This window comes from Asterias amurensis, chromosome 6 (assembly GCF_032118995.1).
Source record: "Asterias amurensis chromosome 6, ASM3211899v1".
NCBI lineage: Eukaryota > Metazoa > Echinodermata > Asteroidea > Forcipulatida > Asteriidae > Asterias > Asterias amurensis.
The window spans coordinates 4,349,237-4,377,175 of NC_092653.1; the positions used below are offsets into that span (position 1 = coordinate 4,349,237).

General features: G+C 38.4%; 1 protein-coding gene across 2 annotated transcripts in view; it reads left to right on the plus strand.

Moving 5' to 3' along the window:
• Positions 1 to 251: 251 nt before the first annotated feature.
• LOC139937977 (carbonic anhydrase 2-like) overlaps positions 252 to 27,939 on the plus strand; it is a 63,557-nt gene continuing 35,869 nt past the window's right edge. The window contains exons 1-5 of one of the 2 annotated variants that reach the window (XM_071933294.1): positions 252 to 504; positions 5,201 to 5,239; positions 5,936 to 6,112; positions 17,125 to 17,273; positions 19,323 to 19,415. In XM_071933294.1, coding sequence (XP_071789395.1) covers positions 432 to 504; positions 5,201 to 5,239; positions 5,936 to 6,112; positions 17,125 to 17,273; positions 19,323 to 19,415 — 531 coding nt within the window. In that variant the 5' untranslated portion in view covers positions 252 to 431. The remainder of the gene's footprint in view (positions 505 to 5,200; positions 5,240 to 5,935; positions 6,113 to 17,124; positions 17,274 to 19,322; positions 19,416 to 27,939) is intronic. The other variant, XM_071933293.1, reaches the window with a different exon arrangement.

Consider the following 27,939-nt stretch of genomic DNA (forward strand, 5'->3'; position numbering starts at 1 on the left):
ATAAACTGTGCTACCAGCCGGCCGGTCCGGATGGACGTTAGTCTTGAGGTCAAGACGGTAATTGTTAAGCGCGGTGTGTAGTTACAGCGCGGCGTAGCTACGGGGACGATGCCCACACCCTCGATCCCAGTATCATGTGTAACAGCGCACTGTGACTGTTGCATGAACGGCAGACAAATAGGCAGCGCCTAACGACTTGTCATCAAGTCTAGATGGACGTACGTCGCAGGGTGGTGTGCGCGAGCGCGCCTACAGAAGCTTCCCGGGGGGCGGGCCATTGGCTTGGCGCAGGTATAAAAATCGCCACCAGAGCTCAAAAGTGAAGGCACTCTTCAAGCTCTTCGAAGTAAGACAACAGGAAGCTCGTCTGCTCTCAGTCGTGAAACTTGTGCTAAGACGGTCAACCTCTTCAGGAAATTTCAGGCGAAAATATGGAGATGAAAATGTATTCCTATATCGCACTACTTGTGCCAGCCGTGCTTTTGTTTTCAAGCCTTCAAGTTGGTAAGTTTTGCTTAATTACAACAAGCCAGCCACCGCGCAGCTGGAGACCCTCCCCCGTCGGTTTCACTACCTGGCCCGGGACGTGACACCGCATAGTGCAAGGTGGAAGTGTTCCTCCTGCCGTATTTCTAGAAACTAAAGTATAAGGCTCCCCGGGGAGCTTTAAGGTATTGGTTCTATAAGACTGTGCATTGTGTTTTGTGTGGTCACAATGTGGTCAGCGTGTTTGCGGCAAGTTCGAGTGTATTGTTGAATGGTTGCGTTGTTGAAATATTGATTCAAAAAGATCAAGGTAATGGTAAAACCAAAACTAATTTTACTCAGCTGCTTTTAAACTTTTCAACAAAAACAATGATGATAAAGTTCAGTAATTTTCACTGAAATTATTAGACAGCACGGCTTCAAATGCTTCCTTCAACCATGGAGGAAGAAAATAAATTCTTCCTCCATGCTTCAACCAAGCCGTGCATCAACATTTCCCCCGTGTTTTGAGCCCAACTGTCCGTGCTAACACGGCCTGCACGGCTCGCTAGCTAACACGTGTACTCCTGCCGGTCGTTGGACTCCCGTTTTCTCCGTACTTTCACTACTAAAAGTTGAATTACGGGGAAACGATCATGCAGATGGTCGTTCATGTCATTGGGTCTTCCCCTGAAGCATTTCAAAAAGAGAGAACCAAGTTTTATGTCAAAAAGCTTTCAGTGTCGGCCAATGATTTGGAACAATCTTCCTACTTTATCCATGCTTTATCTACATTGCCACCCTTTTTCACTTATTTTTGGAAAAATTTTACAACTTCGCCACCAACTTCCAGCCTTTTTTTTTTTTCACCCGAGGATGTTTTCAATCGATTGGGCTAGGATGAATAATTTTGAAAAAGTGGTTTTTATAGGGGATCGGTTTTAAAAAAAAATGGAAAAAAAAAGTAAAAACCTATAAAATTAACGGTGGATAAATTGGTGGCGACGTGCGGAAGATTATCCGAAGGGAATTACCTCAACGCCCCCTGACCATTGTCTTGGTGCCCCTGAAACGTCAGTTGAAAATTTACAATTTCCTCGAAAAAAGTTAGGCCTATAGGGTGCCCTTTACCCAAGAGAAAATGCCTCCTGTCCCAGGCCTGTACACTGTATGCTTTGTGTTTGAAAGGGCAAGGACTGAACTGTATGCTTTGACTGTTTCCCTTGCCCTTTCTAAAACGAAAGCATACAGTTTACAGGCATGGGAGCTTGTCCGGGGGAGGGAGTAAATAAATCTCTATTGAGCAAATCAATATAATACATCAATAGGGTGAGGATAAAGAAATGTCATTGATCAATATTATGACCAACAAAGTTGGCCATGGTACAGTACAGGGCAGACAAAACAAAAATAAACGCAATACATAACAAGTGAAAAGGAAATTAATGAGCAAATTATGCACTGTTTCAAAAGGAGTCAATTCGTCGCGTTTTTCTCATAGTGACGAATCGGCAATTTTGAGCAAATTGGGGTTTTTGCAGTTTTGGGGTTAGTTTGTCTTCTGAATTCATTTCTGAAAGTTTTGAACCGAAATGACATCTCCTTTTTAAGATATAGAGTCTTAAAGTTGGCGAATATTTTGGAGGCTAATAAACATTTCTTGACATACTGACGAATAAGTGATTCGTCACTCCGTAAACACATAAATACACAGTTTTGTTTTTTTACATAGTGACGAATAGGCAAATGCGCTGGTAACCACTCCATTTATGAGTGACGTATGAATGGTATGCCAGGTACCATCGGGTTTCTCTGAAAGCAGGTCAGTTGTTAAGGTTTCATAATGCCGGTCACTCGTAGCTAAAACATAACTTTAGATAAAAGGAACAGAGTTTTGAGGTAAGCATAGCTCTGAAAGACAGATTATTTCAAACTGACTTAATAAATTAGTTTGTATTATTCAGTCCGTTCAATCTTCAAGCTAAACTTAGTAATTCAGGTACCTATCGTGCCGGAAAAAAAAGTTAATTGTGGGCATTATACTTGTTAAATTGTCAAGTCTAAAAGATTTTGCTCATGCTTGGTATTTTTTGTCAGGATTTGCTCTTACTTGAAGAATGAATAATGGTTTTTCTGTTTTCCAATAATGTGGCAACATTGAGTGAAGCCTCGAGTCTGGATGGAATACCCTCAACAGTAATTTGATTTTATAAATCAGTGGTTTTACCACTAATTGTGTTGGAGCATATATTATAATTCTTATCGTGTACCAGAATTTCCTGTTGTAGCCTAAACAATCTTTGATTGTTAAATGAAATCTTCCAAAAGTAGTACAAACAAAATCAAATGATTAATCCAATAAGGAATAACTTGGAAAAATTACACACCTCCCAATTAAAGTGATATCTGGAGGTTAAAAGACCAAAATGATTTTTTTTCTATCCGGTCTGAATATACGTTAAACCTCACCCCCCAGTCCACACTGTGCAATTGACACCCATTCCATCCGACCCCATCAACCCCACCCTCTCCCCTCCACCCTAAAAAAGGAATTATGGACCAGTGATTCACTCATGATTTAACAGTTAGTCTTCATTTTAACACAAATGAAAAACAAGGACACGTTAAACTACGTGCCTTAATGTTAATATTACTGACGAATAAGCCCAAGCGCGTAGATTTATTTTTTTACATACCGACAAATCGGGCACAAAAAGTGACGAATAGGCGTGTAAACGAGAACAATGTTTTTTACATTCTGACGAATAGGTTTAAAAGGCTATATTTGTTTATTTTAGGTCGTTTCATTTTAAATAAAATACACAAATACCTTCTATACATTCCTAGAAACATACCTTCCAGTTTGCAAGTAATAATGTAAGGTAGATGAATATATGTCAAAACTTCAAAGTGGATTTACTCGAAATGCACTTTTTCCCGATTCGTCACTAATGAGAAAAACGCGACGAATTGGTTGAGGCATGGTTGTTGAGACCTAAATGTCCATTTCGTGCGATGGTGCCCTTAGGAAAAAAATGCCTTGGCGACCTAGCCCTTTGAAAAACGAATGCATACATGCCTGCCTACCTCAGTGAGTGGATTGTCCAGTAATGGTTCTATACTGTATTCAGTCAAGCTGTAAACCAAGAACTTAATGGGCTCAATCTTCTCATAATATCCTTTCTTGCACTGTAGTTTGTGGCCAAGAGAGAGGTTATGGGGGCAATTACTCATAGAACTGAGGTTTGCTCCAATCATGAGGAAGTTTCCTCCATGCTCCAATGAGGAGACAACAATGGGACAAGCCTCTATTTAATTGTTCTAGGGAACAGTGTGGGCACACCCATCTAATTGTCCAACATTAAATGGGGCCTGCCTAATCAGGTTTAAAAAAACCATAATGCTCTAATTCATGAGCTTGGCTCTCCATATAAAAGCCCTTTTTATCTACTATGAACCATTCCAACTCATTTATAAGAGATAATCCAACGGTTCTTTTCAGAACCACCCCAACTCATTTAGGAGTTAATCCAACGGTTCTTTTCAGAACCACCCCAACTCATTTAGGAGTTAATCCAACGGTTCTTTTCAGAACCACCCCAACTCATTTAGAGATTGTTATTACATGGTTTTATGGCAAACTCTTCTATATCTACTATGGAGTTTGCATTCCAGGAATTAAAGTCTCAACCACAAACCTATGTTCCTATCACAATGCAATGCAATTATTTTTGAACACTTAAGTTAATCCTAAGTTAGGAAGAGTTACTCCTTCTAACTCGAGATAAGACGAGCCCTAACTCTTTGTGAAATCGACGGCTGCTCTAATGTACCGGTAACTCATACTACCGGTACAAAGTAGAGGTAGCAATTTCCTAGGATGTCAATTTCCTGGGGAACAGATATTTTCCTAAGATTAGCATTTCTAATTTGTTTAACTGCAATAATAGATTATGGATTGGTATTGGTCGAGAACCAATCATACAAAGACTCATAAAAACAGGGCTGTGGCCAGAATTACTAAACATTCATGTTCGAACGTAGTACACAATGAGTATCATCAATGATAGTACACTGGTATTGTGTACTGCGTTGTCCATATATAACAGGTTACTATGGTAAACAAAGCATTTATTGCAAGCTGTGATGAGATCCTTGGGTTTTGTACAGCCTCGGGGCAAGTGGCAGCTTTGGCTTTGCCTCTGGTGCCATTTGCCCCCCTCAGGTGCCATGGGTGCCATTTGCACCCTCAGGTACACAAAACACCATTGACCCCATCGAAACGTGCAGCAATCGTATAGAGAAAGAAGTCAACCAAATTTGTTCTTTGTAAAGCTTCTCGCTACACTCCAATTATTTTGAGTTTCTTTGGGCACGAGTGTGAGAGTGACCTGACAATACAAATACGCACTTGAATTTTCCTTTTTAAAGGTAATAATTCAGCGGTTCAGCTATAAAAAGGGGAGGATTAAAGCTCAACATCCATTGAAAATGTAAAATAAATCCCATAATATTGGCGGCGGGTACAACAAACATAAAGAATCCTTAAAAATCATTTTTAAAGGTCAAAAAAATATTTCATTAAAAAACTATGGAAATAAAGTCCAACATCCATGAAAAAACAAAAATAAATCCCTTAGAAAGTGGTGGCCATATGTGGAAAATTCTTCAAAATCTTTTGAAAACCTCTGACTCCTTGCTTATTTAGGTTTGTTGTTGTTTGTTTTTATTTCAGATGGTGCAGAATGGAGTTATGTCATTGGAGAAGAAAATGGTAAGAATCCATTTAAAAATTCCATTTAAAAAAAGAAAAGGTATACAATAGATAAGTTTGCGGTTGATTCAAACTGAAGAATTAGTGGCCTGTCTGATTTGAAATACTTAGCAGCCATCTTGAAAAAAAATAGTAAGTAGTAAATAGTAAGGCCCTCATTGTCCTCTTTTTTGAAAATCCTGAAGCGATCAACTGGTATTTTTTGTTATTCGGCCTAATATGGAAATGTGGGGTGAGTCTTTTAACTAAATAGCTAGAGCTTGAATCCTTTACTGGATTGCTGCAACTTTAATAATGACCAATCAAGCCAAAATTTTCAAAGATTTGTTAAGTAACGCATTTGTGAGATACACCAAGTGAGAATACTGGGCCCAATTTCATGTCTCTGCTTACTGTAAGCACAGAATCAACGCTTACAGAAGCAGGGAATTCTGTGCTTGCGCCAAGCGTATTTCAAGGGTTAGCGGCGAATTTTGGCTTCTGTGCAGGCGTACTCCGCATTACTATGCATTCTACGCTTACAAGGCTAGCACAGAAATTCGGTGGTTGCACGTTAGCAGGGAGTCGTGACCGTAAGCGCAGAATTTGGCGGTAAGCAGAGCCATGAAATTGTGCCCTGGTCTTTCACAACTACCAAATGTGTCCAAGTGCCCTTAAAGTTGGTTTTCATTGAATTTGACTTTGTTTTTTCCTCAGGTCCTGATAATTGGGGCACAGTGTTTCCAGACTATTGCAGCAAGTCAAAACAGTCACCAATCAACATTGTCTCTGAAAGTGCCGAGCATAGAAACATTGGAGACTTTACACTGGTAGGATTTGGATCCACCGCACCAACCGATGCACGAATGAAGGCAGAGAATAATGGACACACTGGTAAGTGATCCCCCTGTTTGTTGTTTACCCCTTGCTTTTTTTCGGTATGCTTTCTAACCCCATTCATGTATTTCCACTTCACTGCTTATGTTTCACTTAGTTACCTGTTCATGTTTGTGGTGTTGTCATTTGGCCTTTGAGAAAGACTCTGCTAGGGTCGAAACGTCAGCCCATTAACTATTTTTTGTTACCGGAGTGTGGGTTTGAATCCCGGTCGTGACACTTGTGTCCTTGAGCAAGATACTTTACTATAGTTGCTTCTCTTCACCCAGGGGTATAAATGGGTACCTGCGAGGGTAGAGAATGAAAAAGCCTTTGGAGCGATAAACTGTTGCCCAGGTTGTATACAACCAAGGGAGTTGAGAAACATTACAGGGATGTTATTGGCCCTACAACCAGGGCACTAATGTAAAGCGCATTGATACGGTTATTGTGAAATGCGCTTTATAAGAATTGATTATTACTATTGTTATTATTGTAATTAAAGAAACATTACAGAACAGACTTTTTTTTGCTAACAAAACAATTGCTGGCAGTGTGAGAACTTTGTGTCATCCACCATGTACATTATACATAAAATGACAAACCTGTTAAAGGCAGTGGACACTATTGGCAATTGTCAAAGACCCTAGCCTTCACAGTTGGTGTATCGCAACGTATGTATAAAATAACAAACCTGTGAAAATTTGAGCTCAATCGGTCATCGAACTTGTGAGATAATAATGAAAGAAAAAAAACACCCTTGTCACACAAAGTTGTGTGCGTTTAGATGGTTGATTTCGAGACCTCAAGTTCTAAATCTGAGGTCTCGAAATCAAATTCGTGGAAAATTACTTATTTCTTGAAAACTATGGCACTTCAGAGGGAGCCTTTTCGCACAATGTTTTATACCACCAACCTCTCCCCATTACTCATTACCAAGAAAGGTTTTATGCTAATAATTATTTTGAGTAATTACCAATAGTGTCCACTGCCTTTAAGGTTTGAGATCAATAGGCAACTGGGTCACGAGAAAATAGTGTAAAACCAAACACTCATTAAAGATGCCATGTCAAATTCTTTGCCCCAAACATTAAAAAATTGATTTTTTTTTTGAGTTAATGGTATTTCAAAGAGTATCAACCGCTCTAACGAAAAAAAGTTTAGCTTTTACTTTTAATGGTCAGGACTCAGGAGCCTTGATAAACATTTAAAACATTTCTTATAAAACACATAAGAATTGGTCACGTGATATATTGTCGGGATCCCGACAAAAACTAATTTTGAGCACTTAATTTTGAGCAATGGCTTAAATGAAAGCTTGTAACTTTCTCGACCCCATCAAAATACCTATTGAGTTTTAAATCAACATTTTTGGGTCAAATTGGCCAAAAATCTGACATAGCATCTTTAAGCATGGCATCAATTTACAGAAATTGATAAAATGCTCACTGATAAGCGATGGGAAAACTTTTATGCTAATAATTATTTTGAGTATTTACCAATAGACTGTGCAAGTCTCGCGAGAAATTGAACTTCCGGGACCATTGTGGTCCCAACCTAATGGAGTTTTACGTTGGGGAGATTTTGTTCTGTCAATAATTTTAGTTTAACATAAGTTATGACTCTAAAAAGTGAATATGTTCTTGGGAATGTAAAAATAAGTGATTAAAAACAGAAAAGTAAAATCAATTCAACAAATTAACGAAGAAAACTAAAGAAAAAAACTTGACCTCCAGTTTCCGGTTTACTCTAAACAATTAAGATTATTACCCAATTGATGTTCCCATTATCGCTGAACCTATGTGATGATCGCACCAATTGGACGTGATTCACAAACGGGGTTTGTTAGAAAAACCATCCAGGTCGATGTCGAACAGCGATCCTCGTCCCGATAAATGTATAATATCAGGGGTCGAAATTGCCACTAGCCCGCTAGCCCGGGACTACCAGATTTACAGCCGGGCTACTCATTTTTCCAGTTTGATAGCCCGACGGGCTAGTGGAAAAATAATGCAAAAATCATCATCACAAACAATAAAGAACTATATTATTGGTGTATTGTAAAGTTTGAGCCGTGACGCGAGACATAATGTGTCTTTCGGGCTACCAAATTCTAATCAGGGCCACTAAAAATTATTGGTCACTAGCCCTGCTGACTACCATGGAAATACACTTAATTTCGACCCCTGAATATTTAAGTTAATTTAAACAAAACAATTATTATGTACACGAATTAAAATAATAATTATATAAAAAGTACGTTAAAAATAATAATCTTTAAGAATTTTTTAACAAATAACAATTTCAATACAATTTGGTTTTGTACAAAAATATACTTTTTTTCAAATTAAGTTCTCGTTTTCGCTACGTGCGAGACTTGCACAGTCTATAGTGTCCACTGCCTTTAAGAAATTAAGCTGGTGTAGTGGTGTTTTTATTTGGAGTTGAATAACTTCAACACGCCCTGGGCCTCCCCTTATAGTTTCTAGAAGTGACTTCCCCTACTAAATTGAGCAAAGGATAAACATTCAAGAGTCAATGAATATTTTTCCCTTTATTGCAAAAAGCTGTGAGACTTCTATTAGTACTTTTGTGTGTTTTAGAACATTTAGCATTTTGCACTTCCACTGCGTGCTGTCATGGAGCGATGGTGCTATGGAAGTTTATTTAGTGGGGTGTACCATAAAGCATGTAGTACTTGGCTATGAAAAGAGTACTGATTGCTTGCTTAAAAGATAACATGCATTTTATATAAATAAATAGGAAGGGCTTGTGGAACCATAAGCCTACAACTTATCAGATGATCACATAAGCCTATTACTGGAATGACTCTTCTTCATAATGCTGTTAAAGGGAAGGTACACAATTGGTAATTACTCAAAACAAATAATAACTTAAAAACTGACTTGGTGACAAGCTTAGCAAACTTCTTTGCTGCAAAAATGAGGAGGGCAGGAAGGCAACAATGTGTTAAACTAAATGAAGTTTTGGCTGGGGACCTGTTTCTGCTAATAAGCAACGTTTTTCGGTGCTAAGCAAGTTTTTGCGCTTACAGGCTTTATGAAATCGCGCTCTGGAGTGGATTTCATAAAGATTTTTAAAGACTTGTCTTATCTCGAGTAAGGAAGAGTTGTTCCTCCTAACTTAGGACACGTCCTAGGTACGATTTCGCAAAAGATAAGGGTGTTACCCCTCTAGAGATTCTATCCACCAAATGTCCCATCCTTAAATAATCTTAAATTGGGTTTTAGGGTGCTGGACACTATTGGCAATATTACTCACAATAATTGTAAGCATAGCAAGTTACTTGGTAACGAGCAATAGAGAGCAGTGATTAACTTCCTCATTTATTTAACGGGTTTTGGAGAAAGCTCTCTCAAATATTTCAACAGACTTCAAGCCTGAAACCTTTTTAAGGCATCTGAAAGCAAACAAATTTGGTTTCTTTCTTGTGCTCTTGCAACTCCGATGGCCAATTGAGTCAAAATTGTCACAAATTTGTTATTATTTTTATGCATACACATACATAATGTTGGACTACACCAGGGCCCAATTTCATAGCCCTGCTTAAACGGTAAGCAAACACTGGACACTTTTTGTAGTTCAACTGTCAAAGACTAGTCTTCACAGTCTGTGTATCTCAACATATGCATAAAATAGCAAACCTGTGGAAATTTGAGCTATCGGTCATAGAAGTTGCGAGAGAATAATGGAAGAAAAAACACCCTTGTCACACGAGGTTGTGTGCTTTCAGCTGCTTGATTTCAGGACCTCAAATTCTCGAAATCAAATTTGTGGAAAATTACTTCTTTCTCGAAAACTATGTCACTTCAGAGGGAACCGTTTCGCACAATGTTTCAGACCATCAACCTTTCCCCATTACTCGTTACCGAGTAAGGTTTTATGCTAATAAATATTTTGACCAATAGTGTCCACTGCCTTTAAACTTAAATGTAATTCTGGTAAAATTTATGAGTGAAAATGGGAATGGGTTGAACGTGCTACAATGAATGATTTTGCTTTTCCCCTTTACACACATTCCGTGTTCAGAAGGCTGCTGCTGATTTGACATTTACTCGAGATTTAGTCTCGGGTGAGTGTTTTTCCATGACACCAGTGGTTCAATGCCATTTATCAATGCACTACGTGTTTAACCACGTTCCCTGTTCAGAAGGTTGCTGCTGATTTGGCATTTTCACGAGATTTAGTCTGGGGTGGGTTATTTTCTGTGACACTGATTCAATGCCATGTATCAACGCACTACGTGTTCAAGTTTTGATTCCAATCTTGAAACGCTTGGAGCGCTAGTTTTACAAGTTGTACCCAGCCTGGCGGAACGGCTCTACTGTACAGCGATTTATTGGCATAATGGTATTTTTCAATGCTCTTTGACAATTTGTTTTTTTAGTTGATGAAAAGCGCCAATGAAGTGTGCAGTCCTTTAGGGTTTTAAAGGGTGAATTCCAGTAATAGGCCAATTGAAAATTAGGGTTTGTTTCCAGAAACATTTCGAGGAAATAGGGTGATATGCACAATTTTGAAGAAAAAAATACTTCTTAATCTTTATTTTTGTTTGACACAGGCAGTTTTAAATCCTAATCCTATTTATTGCTCAAGCAGGAACTTTTCCCAATGCTATAGTGGAAAAGGGACATCAAAGGATTCAAAAAGACAACATCTTTATTTTGTGTTTGATACAGTACTGAAAAAGTTGGTTTTAGGTAGATATGGTTTGAACTATGTGTGTCTGAACACTCTTAAAACATTTAGAAAAATTAAGTTGAAACTTTATTAGTCAAACCGGTTGGCGAGGATGGTGCACTTTCGGTAGAGATAAAATTAAAAAAAGTTCAAAGAAGATTTACAAATGATTTACAGAAGGTAATGGTGAAAGACTTCTCTTGAAATATTGTTTCATGAAATGCTTTACTTTTTGAGAAAACATTAAAACAATATCAATTCTCAATAGCGAGAATTACGAATTTATTTTAAACACATGTCATGACACGGCGAAATGCGTGGAAACGAGTGGGTTTTTGCGTTATTTTCTTCCGAACCCGACGACCGATTGAGCCTAAATTTTCACAGGTTTGTTATTTGATATAGAAGTTGTGATACACGAAGTATGGGACTTGGACAACTGTTTACCGAAAGTGTATAATGCTTTAACGTGAGGGTGACCCAGGAGTAGTTGCGTAACGTGCAATAAATTGTGAAAGCGAGCATCTTTTGTGCACGTTTTTACTTGGCAGGTGTTGTTGTGTTGGGTCCAATGCTGTGTGACCTCGTAACAAGCGAAACCATGAAGGGGTTTTTCGAACTGTCTGATCGCAAGGATCAGGAGGTTGTATTTTTTGACGACCCCCTGCTGCTCATAAGGCTAAACCAGTTGTGGACAAACTTTATAGTATGCTGTCTGAACATGGCTGCAGCAAAACTTTTGTGAGGAAAGGGCCCCCCCCCCTCCCCTCCAATGCTGAAGTACAAGGAGGTCCTTTGCCTCCACAATAGAGATGCTCCAAGTCCCCTGTACTTACTTAATTGGGTGGAAGGTAAACCTAGAGTGTATTTTAATAGATGTTAAATTTGCATCGGGGATAAAGAATATTAATTTTGGTTTTTACCCATACACCGATGTGTGTTAGCACTGTATACTCAGTACTTTCCCGAGTCCTGCGAAAAAATATCACAGGCATGTTACTCGGGTGGGATTCGAACCCACGACCCTTGCAACTCTAGAGCAGTGTCTTACAAAACACTGAGTGTATTTTATTCTTCACACAAAGATTGTGAAAGTGTCACTAGGTATGGGCTTATAGAGTTTGGAGCTGTCCTTTTTATAGCTCCATGGCTCAAAGGGAAGGTACACATTTTGTAACAAACATTAACTTAACCAGCAAGATTTTACAGTTTCCTCTTGTAGGGTCCCCTGTACCAAGGAAAAATGCCTTGGTGCCCTGCCCCAGGCCTGCAAATTGTGGTTTTCCATTTGTCCGTACAGTGTTTCTCATTAAATACACTGGACTCAATAGACCGATCCAGTAGGCTCCGCCCACGATGCACGTGTGAGCAAGAACACGTGGGGCTCTCCAATGCCTTTCTTCACAACTCTGCGGTGCACGACCAGCATAAGCGCACTTATGTCGGACCTTATAGTGTCAGACCATCGTTGTGTTGTGATTGGTTAATACCAAATCATCAATGAGGCGGAGCTTATATAGTGGATCGGTCTATTGGTAATTGTGAAAGACTGAGCTGGTATTCTCGCTTGGTCTATCCCAACAAGCACAAAATAACAAACCTGTGAAAATTTGAACTCAATTGGTCGTCAAAGCTAAAAAATCAACAACTACACCCCGACATCATTACAATCAATTGTTGTTGTAGACCAAGTTCATTGAAAGTTTGACAGGGTTTGTTTGTTGTTATAGCGATTTAAACATTCAGTGGACTGGAAGGTTCGTAAACTAATTTATTACGGTAGGACAGTCTGATTGATGTCGTTAAAAAAACAAGAGTTTTTGTCCACAAATGTTGCACTGACAATGAGCAAGATCCAGCAATTGAGGAACATTTCAGAATTCCTTATAGCATTATAAAAACATTACTTCAATAAGTCAAGAATTGGTAACGTTTCCCTATGCTAAATGAATTTGTTTTTATATAGAAAATGGCTCGAGGCACTACGCGTTGTCTAAATTTCATGGAATATTTCCCCCCGTGCCCCTTTAAAGAACAGCTCCCTCTGAAGTAACATAGTTTTTGAGAAAGAGGTATATTTCGCTCAACTATTAAAAGACTTCAGGCCTGAAGTCTTATGAAAGCACACACAATTTTGCAGCAGGTGTTTTTTCTTTCATATTCTCGTACTTTGTTGACCACTCACTGGAGTCAAAATTTTCACAGATTTGTTATTGTATGCATAATTTTGAGATACACCAAGTGAGGGTTCTTGTCTGTTACAATTACCATAAGGTGTCCCTTACCAACAAACTTAAACATCACCGACATAGAATGTTTATCCATGGAGGAAAGAATATTCCTTCCTCCATGGTTTATCCAAGCTCAACGCATCACAGATTGTTTTGTCATCAGTTATCATCTCAAATGAATTAATCTGATCTCTATCATTATGTCTGACAAGAAATGGCAGAGACATTGCCATTGTGCGGGATAAGTTCCTTTCTATTTAGAACTTTTCCCCACATTTTTGTTTGTCTCCATATAGTAGGACCTTTGGGCTAATGTTTAGCAGATGTTATACTTAAGACCAATGAATTACCTTTTATTAGACACTCGATGTTTATACCTCCATAATAGTGTAACTGTAAATCACCTGAAAATGTTTTTGTTACTGCCATCCTGCATTAAATATTTATTGAATAGAACTTTCTTCTCGCGTAAACAGGTAGTAACAGTTTTGGTACTGTAGTCAAAGTAAATTCCAGAAAGGATTGTTGAACCATGGAGTTCTTCCTCCATGATCGATCTTAAGCAGTGTTAATCATAAACCTCATCAACTGTTCCAATTCCTTTTTTCTGGACAACGTTTTAGCTCCCCCCTTGCAAAACAAATGGAAGGAAGTGCTCTTTTGTTCCAGTGGCAGCCAGACTTCTGAATGGTTTTCAACCGTTTTTGTGTGCTGGATGTATTTGGAGGTCTGGTTTGCCACTGTTTACACTGTATCTGTATAATTCGTTGTTCTTATCAATGTAGGCCTATATTCAATTAATGTTTTAATATATAATCACTTCTTCATAATTGCTATGGTTTCAACCACTTTTACATTTCTGTAAAAAAGGCCATTTTCTCAAACAATCTTTATATTTTTGAAAAACACTGGACACATTTGGTAACTGTCGAAGACCAGTATTCTCACTTGGTGTATCTCAACATATGCACAAAATAGCAAACCTGAGAAAATTTAAACTCTGTTGATAGTCAAGGTTGCGAGATAATAAAGGACGAAAAAATACCCTTATCCCAGGAAGTTGTGTGCTTTCAGATGCTTGATTTCAGGAGTTCAAACCTCACAATGAGGTCTCAAAATAAAATTCAAATCTTTTTGTGGAAAATAACTTCTCTTGAAAACTACGTCCGTTTCTCACAATGTTTTATACTATCAACAGCTCTCCATTGCTTTCTACCAAGTAAGTTTTTATGTTAACAATTATTTTGAGTATTTACCAATAGTGTCCAGTGCCTCTAAGTAATTGTGTATTGTCTATTTCTAGCCATAACTGTTAACGGTTTAAATGGATTTGGCCAACTGTTGTAAATGCCTATTGAGGATAATTCAAGCTTTTTTAATTGAATTGAATTGAATTGAATTGAATTGATCTGTTAGGAACAAGGTGACCCATTTGTGCTGTCTGGGTTCACTGTGCTGTTATCAAGGTCAACCACTAACATCGAATCCGGGACAAATCTTGCACAATTGTATATATAGGCAGCACCTACTTTAATTTTTCTACATTTTATTGGAGGGGTGGGGTGGGAATTACAACAGCTGAATGGTATTTATTTTGAAAACAAAACCCCTGACTTAACTATGTGAACAGAAATTAAAAGCCAGTTTGTGTTTACACTGTCGACCCCCATCTACCAGCCACCTGTGGGCAGCTTGCTCAAACATGTCCAAGACAACTTATTTATAGAAAGAGTTAACAATATTACATAAAGTTACCTAAACCCATAAACATTAACTGCAATATTATCCCAGATGTTAAAAAGTAAGTTAAGATCATACAATAATAATAATAATAATACACGGTTTTTATATAGCGCTTTTTCACGGGGTGTCTCAAAGCGCTTCCGACATTATTACCCCTGGTCACTGGGCCTTAAATCATTCCTTAAACCATCTCAGCTCCCTGGGGAGTATACAGCCTGTGCAACAATTATATGCGCTACATGGCTAAACCAAATCACAAGAGCCATCTCTGCCCTCACAGGTACCCATTTACCCCTGGGTGGAGAGAAGCAATTATAGTTTAGTGTCTTGCTCAGGGACACAAGTGTCACGACCTGGATTCGAACCCACACTCTGCTGAACAGAAGCATCAGAGCTTGAGTTCGGTGCTCTTATCCACTCGGCCACGACACCCCAATAGACTCTGGCGATAATCTCGATTTCACAGTGAAAATAGAATGATCAGCATAAAACTTTACTTGTTCAGGAGAACAAGACCCTTATTAAAATAAGTAAAGCTTTTAACTGCTTGCCAACTGTTTGTGATTTATTTTTTTAAATTCTGCTCGTTTCATTTGCAATTCAAACTCCTTTTTTTATTAAATTAATTTTCTATGAAAATTTGTTTTTTATGTCAAATTAGTACTTTGTTTTATCATTAAACTAAGGTTGTTATAATTATGAGTGCATGAATGAAATGAAGGAATGTTTCATACATGTATGTATTTAACAAGTGATTTTTGTTTTAGGTGGTAATAATGTAACATGCTAGAAACAGATATTGATAAGTCATGAAAATCATCATTTGAGGTCTCAAAATAAAATTCAAATCTTTTTGTGGAAAATAACTTCTCTTGAAAACTACGTCCGTTTTTCACAATGTTTTATACTATCAACAGCTCTCCATTGCTTTCTACCAAGTAAGTTTTTATGTTAACAATTATTTTGAGTATTTACCAATAGTGTCCAGTGCCTTTAATTAATGGTGTATTGTCTGTTTCTAGCAATAACTGTTAACGTTTTTAAATGGAGTTGGCCAACTAATGTAAATGTCTATTGAGGATGATTCAAGTTTGTTTAATTGAATTGAATTGAATTGAATTGATCTGTTAGGAACAAGGTGACCCATTTGTGGTGTCTGGGTTCACTGTGCTGTTATAAAGGTCAACCATTAACAGCAAATCCGGGACAAATAAAGGACTATAGTGCGGAAGCAATGATGGTTACCCATGGTAGATTAGCTAATAATCGATATGATTAGCTGATGAGAGACAAATCAGCACCTACTTTAATTTTTCTACATTTTTTTGGAGGGGTGGGGTGGGAATTACAACAGCTGAATGGTATTTATTTTGAAACAAAACCCCCGACTTAACTATGTGAACAGAAATTAAAAGCCAGTGTGTGTTTACACTGTCGACCCCCATCTACCAGCCACCTGTGGGCAGCTTGCTCAATATTTATGGACTGATATAAACCACAATCGATTTAGGCAGCACCTACTTTAATATTTGTTTACTTTTTTGGGGGGGGGGGATGGGGTGCACCATTCCGTCTTTCTTGGGCCACTTGGTGCACCAATTGAAGCTGTAGTTTCTGTTTGCATTTTTTTCTTCTTAAACAGGACCCTTTTCAGCGCTCTTTGCCAGTTACTATTTTGATAAGACAAGGCTGTTGATTTATTTTTTTATTTATCTTTTTATTAAATTTTTTATTATTATTATTGTTATTTATTTGTTTTTTGTTTTTTGGGGGGCAAATTTTTTTGCAATATTGTTTTACTTACGGCCTTGTCACACGAGGCAACTTTTGCAGGCAACTTGGAGGCAACCAACTGCAGTGCATAACAGTGGTGCATGCTGAGGACCACTTTGGTAGCAAACGGTCATGTTTCAAACATTGTCTGGATCCACAAGATAATTAGGTGAACGTTCAAATGTGAATGCTTTTTCTTCATGGAGATTGCTGGAACTGGTTGCCTGTAAATTGCCTTTTGTGACACGGCCCTTAGGGACACTTGGCAATTAAAACTAGTTTCCGTTTGCATTTCTCCTTTTCAGCGTTCTTGTTGCCTCGTCTTTGAAAGGGCAAGGGCACAAAGGCATTTTCTCCTTGGTAAAGGGCACCCTATGAGGAAGTTGTAATTTCTATTGGAGCATTTTAAGGGCACCAAGGCAATGACTAGGGGGCATGGAGGCAATAACCTTTGTTGTCCCTTGAAGTATCAGACCTGTGTTATTATGCCATTGACTATTTTGATAAGATGCTCTGACGTTTTCATTTTTTTAGAAAAGTAACACTTTTTAATAGTGTTCTCCATCTTTGTTTTCCCTACAGTCGAAGTGGAACTTGCCGGCGGTGATTACTTAGTGTCCGAGGGCGGTCTCTCAGCCGCTTACAAAGCCGTTCAATTTCACTTCCACTGGGGAAATGTCAACACCGTTGGGTCGGAGCACACAGTGGACGGGAAACAGTACCCAGCAGAGGTAAGTGTCAGAGTTTTCAATTTGAATGTGCCATATTTTTGATTGCCATATTTTTGATCGCGTGGATGAGGGCGCTCTCAAACAGATTTGTATTACTTTCGGGGGGTATATCATTCAAACCAAAAACAGTTGTTAAAGGCTCGAACATATTACTAACACTGACATGATGTCAATCACGGACAATAAGACATTTAATGGAGCCCTTATAGTCCACCTCTAAAGCAGCTAAAAACTACAGCCAGCAAAAGTGACAGGATGCTGATTTTAACTGGAGTGCCTTTTGGCGACCCCAATCAGAAACATTGGGCATCGGTTGAGCGTTTTCGCTTGTTCGGTTGTGGGCGATGGCAATGTCACTTTTTGTATTGATTTATCTTTGATATAATGTGAGTGGCCCAAATGATCAGCTGTTCTTAATGGGGCATTCATAAATACCTCAGACAGTTTTGCTATGCCTATTGGTTGAGAGCGCGTCACGTGGGTGTGTTTATGACCGGTAAAAAGTGTTAATTCATGGGCGTGACATGCGACCTTGCACCTGTTCTTATAAGACAGTTTCTTCATTCCTATTGGTCGAGAGCAGCGGCTGAAACAGTTTTGCGCATCATGCGGGACGTGCACAGCATTTCATTATGTGGAGTTGTTAACCCGAGGGAGGCAATGGGCTTTACCATTTCATATTTGGAGGGGTGTTGTGTTGAAAGAAATCATTTAACAATGATAATTTGTTCATTTATTTTACTTTTTGACCCAAAAATGATGATGGTTCTGACCGAAAAGGTGTTGAGGAATGGGAATCAAAGTGTGTTGAATCGGTTTTCAACTAGTGGTTTGAACCCGCCGAGGCCTGGTTCTTTGTTATTTACCTCGACTTCATCTCGGTAAAATTATCAAGAACCAGGCCTCGTTGGGATTAAACCACTAGTTGAAAACCTCTTCACCACACATTGATTTTTTTTACATAAATTGAGTGTAGTAAGTTATAACCTGGTATTTACACAAGAGCGCATTTGCCGAAGGATTGAAAAGCTCTATGAGCAAAAAAATCAAACGGAAAGCCAAAACGAATTGTTAAAGTGATGCGGCATTCCAGATGGAGACAGGTAGAGAATTCAAAGTGTCTTCAGGCTTTTCAGAGACTAGCCAACAGGACCAGTCAATATAATAATAATATCAAAGTCTTATAGCGCACTTATTACCAAACAAGGTACTCAAGGCGCTGAGTATAAACAAACTTTCAGAAAGGTAGGTAATTGCAGTGATGAATTTTGAGACCCAATTAGTTAGCACCTTATAAGGGTTTACAGGGTGCAATGGCGCATACATCAGCCACAGCCAGGAACACCGAGGCGAACTCCCGTCTCTTTTCGATAAGTGTACTAGGTTCTTTTACATGCGTTACACATGGGACCAAGGGCTTTACATCCAATCCGAAGGATGAAGCAATGGTTAAGTGTCTTGCTTAAGGACACAAGTGTCATGGCTTGGATTCGGACCACACTCTGCTGATCAGAAACACCAGAGTTTGAAGTGGGTGCTCTTAACCGCTCGGCCACGACACTTCCACTTCCAGTTGGCCTGTCATTTTTCACTCGCTCATTACCTTTTCACTAGAATGATAAATAACTGTGTTGTCAATTAACCTCTGAAAAAGACTCTGTTTGGGTCAAAACGTGAGGCCATTAAAGGGTTTTGGTACCTTTTTGGAGATCACCATTTTGTCCATGACACGAGTCCCTTGTGATTGGAGAAGTGCATGATATAATTTACCTGTAGAAGTTTTAGCTTCATAGGTTGTAGAGAGAAAAAAGTGACAATCAAAAAGCAAAGAGAAAATCTCAATGAGACAAAAGTTATTTTTTGTGTGAAATTCGCTGACCAATTTCTCAGAAACTACAGCACCTCAGCAAGTACTACTGTCATATTGATCTTCAAACCGAAACAGATTAATGTCAATCTGTCGGTGTTGTGTTTCGTGCGGTACAAACAATATACCATCGGCCATTGCAGCTCTCTCACAATTACAAATTTTGTTGAACACCTTTGTAGGTGCACATTGTTTGCTACAACACAGAGGAACAATCCCTGACAGACGCTGCAGGTGAAGAAGATGGACTGACTGTACTAGGATTCCTCATCGATGTAAGTCATTTTTTTTTTGTTTACTTAAAGGATTCGGGTACTTTTTCAAAATGTCCACAGATTTAAATTCAACTTACAGGGTGTGGTGATTACGATAGTGGAAAGCTTCTCTTCAAATATTACTAACTGAGGTTGTGTAGTTTTTGAGAAATGAGTAAAACAAGTCTCTTGTAAAATCTCACAAACATTCCTTCACTTGGTCGTGGGTTTAGACCTACAACAAAGTTATCGTTCAATTTGTTCAATTGCATTTTGAGTGTGGGGAAATCGGGGTGCGTTTTGGTGGAGCAAGTTTTTCGTAGGCAGGGTTTGCCCTTAACCTTTTCAGTGACTGGCCGGCAGGACAAGTTGGCCTAATATTCATTTTCACATGTCCATCTCTTGAAATGAATAAGAGTACAGCCCAGTTCATACTTCCTGAGAATGCGAAGCGAATTTGTCGTTAATTTGCCGTCACAACCCTCCTTTCGCAGCAACATTCGCAAGTGAGTTGAACAAAGTTGAACTGCTGCGAATTTTTCGTTGCGAATTTGTGACGAACACATTTGTATCGCATTCGCAGGAAGTATGAACAGGGCTTTACCTCTCCCGGACAATGTACACAGGGCTAACAAAAACCAAATTATATAACTCTGAGGTAGCCCTATTTTGTACTTATATTATTGACAGTTTTATCAAAGGAGACTTTCAGGGATGAGTTACGTAATATGTCTCCATCCATCCATTGTCCTGATACATCACAACCTCTTTGTGAAGTCCTCATGCCTGGAGCCCAGTTCTCTATGGTAGAAATGTACCTAAGTATCCACACATCCCATTATGATTGCCTGTTTTTAAAACGTAAAGACTTTACAAAGAGTTTGTAGGAGAGTTCCAGGGGCCAGTTATTTCACCTATCTATTTCCCCCTTACATCACAACCTCTTTGTGAAGTTCTCATGCCTGGAGCCCAGTTCTCTATGGTACAATGTACCTAAGTATCCCAATGCCATTGCAATCACATTTCTGATTGGCTGTTTTTAAAACGTTAGGACTTCACAAAGAGTTTTTAGGAGAGTTCCAGGGACCAGTTATTTCACCCATCTATTTTCCCCTTACATCACAACCTCTTTGTGAATCTATATCCTTTCAAGGAAATAATCAATGGTGTTCTTAAGTAGGATTTGAAACTTTGCATGGTGGAGATAAGATATAGAAGAGTTTGCGGTAACACCATGTATTAACAATCTCTAAATGAGTTGGGGTGGTTCTGAAAAGAACCGTTGTGTGGAGCTGTAACTGATGCTTATATTATTGACAGTTTCATATTATTGACAGTATCCACACATCCCATTATGATTGCCTGTTTTTAAAACGTAAAGACTTTACAAAGAGTTTGTAGGAGAGTTCCAGGGGCCAGTTATTTCACCTATCTATTTCCCCCTTACATCACAACCTCTTTGTGAAGTCCTCATGCCTGGAGCCCAGCTCTCTATGGTACAATGTACCTAAGTATCCAACTCCCATCGGAATTACATTTTATGATTGCCTGTTTTTAAAACATTAGGACTTCACAAAGAGTTTTTAGGAGAGTTCCAGGGACCAGTTATTTCACCCATCTATTGTCCCCTTACATCACAACCTCTTTGTGAAGTCCTCATGCCTGGAGCCCAGTTCTCTATGGTAGAAATGTACCTAAGTATCCACACATCCCATTATGATTGCCTGTTTTTAAAACGTAAAGACTTCACAAAGAGTTTTTAGGAGAGTTCCAGGGACCAGTTATTTCACCCATCTATTGTCCCCTTACATCACAACCTCCTTGTGAAGTCCTCATGCCTGAAGCAAAGTACCCTATATAGTACAAATGTACCTAGTAAGTATCCACATCCCATTGTGATTGCCTGTTTTTAAAACATTAGGACTTCACAAAGAGTTTTTAGGAGAGTTCCAGGGACCAGTTATTTCACCCATCTATTGTCCCCTCACATCACAACCTCCTTGTGAAGTCCTCATGCCTGAAGCCCAGTTCTCTGCCTGAAGCAAAGTAACCTATAGTACAAATGTACCTAGTAAGTATCCACATCCCTTTATGATTGCCTGTTTTTAAAACGTAAAGACTTCACAAAGAGTTTGTAGGAGAGTCCCAGGAACAAGTTATTTATGATACTGTAATGTCCCCACCCATCCATTGTCCTCTTACATCACAACCTCTTGGTTGAGTCAACCGCTTGTAAAGCCCAGATTTGACACCATCTTGCATAGCTACTCTGACCAGTGATAAGCTTCTTTTTTTCTCTTTCTTTTTTCACAAATCCATCTTTTGACATGAAATTGCTTAACTCTGAGCATAGAGCAAGGACCGGAGGTAGCCCTTTACCCCCTTGCCCAGGTTTGACACGTACCATGGCTGTAGAGACTACCTTAACCATCCTAGAGGGCTACCCCGACCAGTAAAATAAGTTCTTTTGTATATTATATAAATACACAAATCCATGTTTTGAAATGAAATCGCATAACCCTGAGGTACCTCTAGGTCATTGTTGGTAGTATAAAGCATTCTGAGAAACATTTCACCTTAAAGTGTTGTGGTTACAATTCTAAAACGATATCAATTTTATTATGCCCCCAAATTCGAGTCTGAGAGATGTTCTCAGATTGTGTGTTCTTCAAGGTGATTTATTCTTCCTGCATGGCATGGTTCTGTCCATATTTGTGACAACCTCTAAAAAAGACGACAACCTTTTGAAAAGAAGTTTTCGCATGCATGTATAGTTACATTGTAAACAATCGGATTAAAACTTCCGAACCATTTCAAAAATCAAGGGTATACTTTGCCTGAAAGATGGACATTATTGGTGATTACTCAAATTAATTATTAGCATAACACCTTACAATTGGTACAAGTAATGGGGAGAGGCGGATTGTATAAAAACATTGTGAGCAACGGCTTCCTAGTTTTTGAGAAAGAAGTAATATTCCACAAATTTGATTTCGAGGCCTCGGATTTAGAATTTGAGGTCCCGACCCGAAATCAAGCATCTGAAAGCACACAACTTCGTATGTTCATTATTATCTTGAAACTTTGACGACCGATTGAGCTCAAACTTTCACAATTTTGTTATTTTATGCATACAATAGTGTCCAATGTCTTTAAAAGCACTTTTCAAACTGAAATGTTTTTATGATGGTTATATATAAAAATGATATAAAAACATTGTGACCTGTTGATGTTTGTCGTGTTGTCATTTAGCCTTAGAGAAAGACTCTGCTAGGGTGGAAACGTCCGGCTATTAACTGTCTTTTGCATAAAAACAACTCATGAGTTTTGTCAGAGACTTGTCTGAATGTCTGTGCGTGAGGCAGTGGATCTTTTTGTAAAATCCACCTATAGAGTAAACAGTATTATACTGTAGTTTTCAGCTACTCGGTCATCTTGACTGAAAGGAATCTATATCCTTTAAAGGAAATAATCAATGGTGTCCTTGGTGTCTGGAGCTGTAACTGATGCTTATATTATTGACAGATTCAGCAAAGGAGAGTTTCAGGGACGAGTTACATAATATGTCCCCCACCCATTTGTCCCCTTGCATCACAACCTCTTTGTGAAGTCCTCATGCCTGAAGCCCAGTTCTCTATGGTACAATGTACCTAAGTATCCCAATGCCATTGGAATTACATTTTCTTATTGCCTGTTTTTAAATGGATAGGACTTCACAAAGAGTTTTTAGGAGAGTTCCAGGGACCAGTTATTTCACCCATCCATTGTCCTGTTCTCTATGGTACAATGTACCTATAGTATCCCCATCCCATTGGAATCACATTTTATGATTGCCTGTTTTAAAAACGTTAGGACTTCACTTAGAGTTTGTGATGAAGAGACCAATGGATGGGTAGAGACATATTAAATAATACCATTTAAAGGCCTTATTACTGGGTAATAATTGTACTATTTGAAACATTTGAGACCAATTTAAAGGCAGTGGCAATACTGGTAATTGCTCAAATTAATTATCAGCATAAAACCTCACTTGGTTACGAGTAAAGGGAGAGGTTGATAGTATAAAACATTGTGAGAAACGGCTCCCTCTGAAGTGACGTAGTTTTCGAGAAAGAAGTAATTTTCCATGAATTTGATATAGAGACCTCATATTTAGAATTTGTGGTCTTGAAATCAAGCATCTGAAAGCACACAACTTCGTGTGACAAGGGTGTTTTTTCTGTCATAGTTATCTTGCAACTCCTATGACCAATGAAGCTCAAATTTTCACAGGTTTGTTATTTTATTACACCAAGTGAGAAGACTGGTCTTTGACAATTACCATTAGTGTCCAGTGTCTTTAAGAACTGACTCCGCAGTAGTGTTCTTCTTAACGATCCTTTAAGTTAAAGCAGTAGTGTCAGCAGTCTATACCTTCCGCCCAGGTAGTAAGTAAAAAAGCAGTTCACTTCAGAACTTCGGAACAATCTGAAAAATCTACAATCCGCAAAAAATCTACAGTAGTTGAATATTTAGAGCAAGCAGTGCACATATATTGGTAATTACTCAAAAAAATAACTGCATAAAACCTTACTTGGTAACGAGTAATGGGGAGAGGTTGATAGCATAATACAACTCTACCTCTACTCGCATCAACAAACCAAATATATTGATACCTCGCCATGCAATGCCTCAAATAACGTACATTGTACTTTGTTTACCATTTGAAGGTATTTTTACTTGATACATTTGTACTTTTCATTGGTGTTCACAGACCATAGAGTAAGGACAGCTGTCCTTACTCTATGCACAGACACAGCAAAGTTAGTCCTTGAAAACCTATGACTGAAGATCAGTTTTGAGAAGAGATTTGAATTTTGTGGTGCAAAGACAAGATCTAAGAATAAGTGGTAGAGAATTTCAGATGCGTTGCGCAGCTGAAGAAAAAGACCTGTAGTAAGTACAAACCTATGAGAATTTTAGCTCAATCGGTCGTCGAAATTGCGAGATAATAAAAGAAAAAACACCCTTGTTGGAAGAATTTGTGTGCTTTCAGATAATAATGAAAGACTTCTAGCTAGAAAAAATAGAAGTATTTTATTATTTTAGTGAGAAATTACCTCTTTCTCAAAAAATGCATTACTTCAGAGGGAGTCGTTTCTCACAATGTTTTATACTACCCACAGCTCCCCAATGCTTGTTATATGAAGTTGTGTGCTTTCTGATGCTTGATTTCAAGACCTCAAATTCAAATGCTTTTCAACACTGAACAATAGTCAACATGATGACCACTTTGAGAGAATTTTGACTGGTTCACTGGTCTTTTCACCCAGCATGTGGCTAGCAACCGACCGACTTTTGAGAGTGAACGCTTCTGTTTCCCTTTCCAGATGGTATCTTGATGATCTACTACATCCGGTATAATTATTAACAGCGATAGTCATGGCATATCAGTCCTTAAATTTATGGCAATAAGAGACTGTTTGTGCGAAGCTTACAACTGCTTCTGATAGTGTTAAGCATTTACACTTAGAAGTAGTGTGGTTATGGAAAAAATATATCAGTCGTTATGCACCACAATTTGATTATGAGAGCTTCTGCGATTTCGTATTCCTAAATTAGGGGTTCTTCTTCCTGCATGGACATTTCCTCCAGATTTTGAAATGAAGTTTTCCCAGAATGTTTTATTGTTGGTTACTACTTAGACAATCAAAGTTCCAAAAACCAAAGGAACATGTGTATACTTTGTTCTAAGGCTTCAGCTATATTGAAGTCTCATATAAAGCATGTATCTACCAAACAAGGTACTCAAGGCGCTGAGTATATACAGACTTTCAGAAATATTATGTTATTGAAGTGATGAATTATGAGACCCAATTGAGTAGAACCTTATAAGGGTTTACAAGGTGCAACATTGCCAAAAGCCATAAGTCAAACTCAAATTGCTCAATTCTGACACGGCCTTCATGTTCGAGTCCATCTGGATCTGCGTTCTCAGTGCTTCAGGGTTGTAAATCTGCAGACAATATTAGTAGTGTAACCACTGATTAAAAGTTGCTGATTACTGATAACACTGGAGGGCTTTTTAGGCTCTTAATCTCTTATCTGTTTTGGTTGTTCGGTTTTACTGGTGTGGACCATTTGCCTCACCTTGGGTTATGTCAGAGAGTCTTGCGGACAGAACTGTTATTATAAGATAAATGTATTTTCAATCTGGTGGCCTCATCCTGTCGTCTTGACTAAACTATGGGTTGTCTTGTTCAACAGACCGCAAACTATGGGTCAATTCCTTGCTCTACAGTCAACAAACTATATGGGTCCCAACCCATAAGTCGGTCACGAAAAAAAAGTCCCAGACCTATAATCAGTGGCTTCTTATATAGCACTATAGCTCGTCCTCGGTGACACTCCAGCCATCGATTTCACAAAACTCTTCCTAACTTAAGACTAATCTTAGGACTTAGGACGAGTCCCAACCATGCACTGTAGCATGCAGACCTAAGATTAATCCTCAATTAGGACGAGTTACTCGTCCTAACTCGAGATAAGACGAGTCCTAACTCTGTGAAATCGACCCCAGGCCCTTCAATATTCAGTATTTTCCAAGGTATGTTTGAATTATGAGACCTACTCCTTGTAATGGTTTACCAGTACTGATGGGGCTCGATATGCAGCCAATCAATCAAAAATATATTTGTGTGCTTTTATTTTGTTGGCTCTTTTTTTTTTAGCTTCCTGGTTCTTGGTTACCTGGTTCTTGTATTATTTTTTGGTGTTTTTTTCTTTTTCTATGTTATATATTTTTGAAATGATTTTGGGGGTTGAAGGTTTCCCAGAATGCTTTATTGTTGTATACTGATGGTACAATCTAACGGTCTTATACTTTTTATTAGTTTTACAGAGTATTAGATCCGGCCTGTAATTGGCACTCTCTATAATAAATTAAATTGATAAGTTTGGACCTGCATGAGGTGGACACCTGTTCATTCCACGACCATTGTCACATGCCAAAGCTATAGCTAAAGAACAATGATTGATTAGCTCTATATTAATCCCCCCAGTAAATCCCACATTTGAAATGTCATAGTTACCGTGCTGATTATAGTCAGTTGGCCTAGCATTGAACTCTCCTCCATCTGGTCAGATTCACTGTTCCAGTTTAGCGATCAGGTCGTCCGATAGGAAGAGAGTCGGCTGTTTTTCTACTCGCAACTTTCATTCACTAACATCCCCCCCCCCCCCTAATCCCTCAAGACTAAAATACTGATGACATAAACATATTTTGATTCATTCATAAAAAAGAAATGAAATTTAAACGGCTCAGTTTTTTACTTTTTCTTTTTTTGTCAATTTCAGGCATGGTTAGGTCTTCATTAATAAATGATAAAATCTTTTTTTTTTTTTTTAAGGATCTGTTATCCAGACATCTTGTGTACCGGCGTACATGGTGCATATTGTGAAGTTAAAAATGTTTACAGCTATAAACAAGATTTCAAACAAAGAAGGTTGGGTTGTGGGTGGTGGGGGGACCCAGTGTATTTTTTTCTCGGTGTAGGTCAAGTTTTTTCACTAAGAGCCACTCAGCCTGCGCTTGATCACTTGACATGTGCGCCCTTTTCCTATGTAAAAACACATAAACAGTTGAGACACGATTACTTCTGCAATAAGCATATTTAAAGCCATTGGACCCTTTTGGTAAACAGTATTGTCCAAGGCCCACACTTCGTGTATCACAACTTCTTTATCAAATAACAAACCTGTGAAAATTTAGGCTCAATCGGTCATCGGAGTCGGGAGAAAATAACGGGAAAACCCACCCAAGTATCCGCGCGTTTCACCGTGTCATGACATGTGTTTAAAATAAATCCGTAATTCTCGCTAACGAGAATTTATATTGTTTTACTGTTTTCTCAAAAAGTAAAGCATTTTATGGAATAATATTTCAAGGGAAGTCTTTCACCACTACCTCCTGTAAACCCTGTAAGTTATTTGTAAATCTGTGAACTTTTTTTTTTTCCTGTACCAAAAGGGTCCAATGGCTTTAAAGAAACTAATTAGTTAGACAATGAAGAAGTTAAATTTATACAGAATCATATGAGAGGTCTTTAAATGCAAACCATAGCTTTTAAAAGTATTGCAACATTTCCACTTTTAAGCCAAGCACAATGAAAAAAAGCAAATCTCAATCAAGCGCGTGAGTGGCTCTTTAGGTTAAAAGATTAAAGATAAAAACATATATTACATTGTCATGATAAAAAAACATGAAATTTATCTTCTCTTTGTATGGAGAATACATATAAGAGAGGCAAAGTAACACTAGACAAGAATTAAATTTACAATTTACAAAAATAAACAAAATGTGAAGATTGAGCGCATGTTGAAAGTACTCAAAATAGAAGTAAACCAAGTTATCTCTACCATCTAAGACCTGCTATTAAAAATCTTAAAAGAACACGTTGCCTTGGATCGGTCGAGTTGGTCTTTGAAAAGCGTTTGTAACCGTTTGTTATAAAACTCATTATGGTTAGAAAGATGATTTAAAAGTAGAATACAATGAGCCACACAA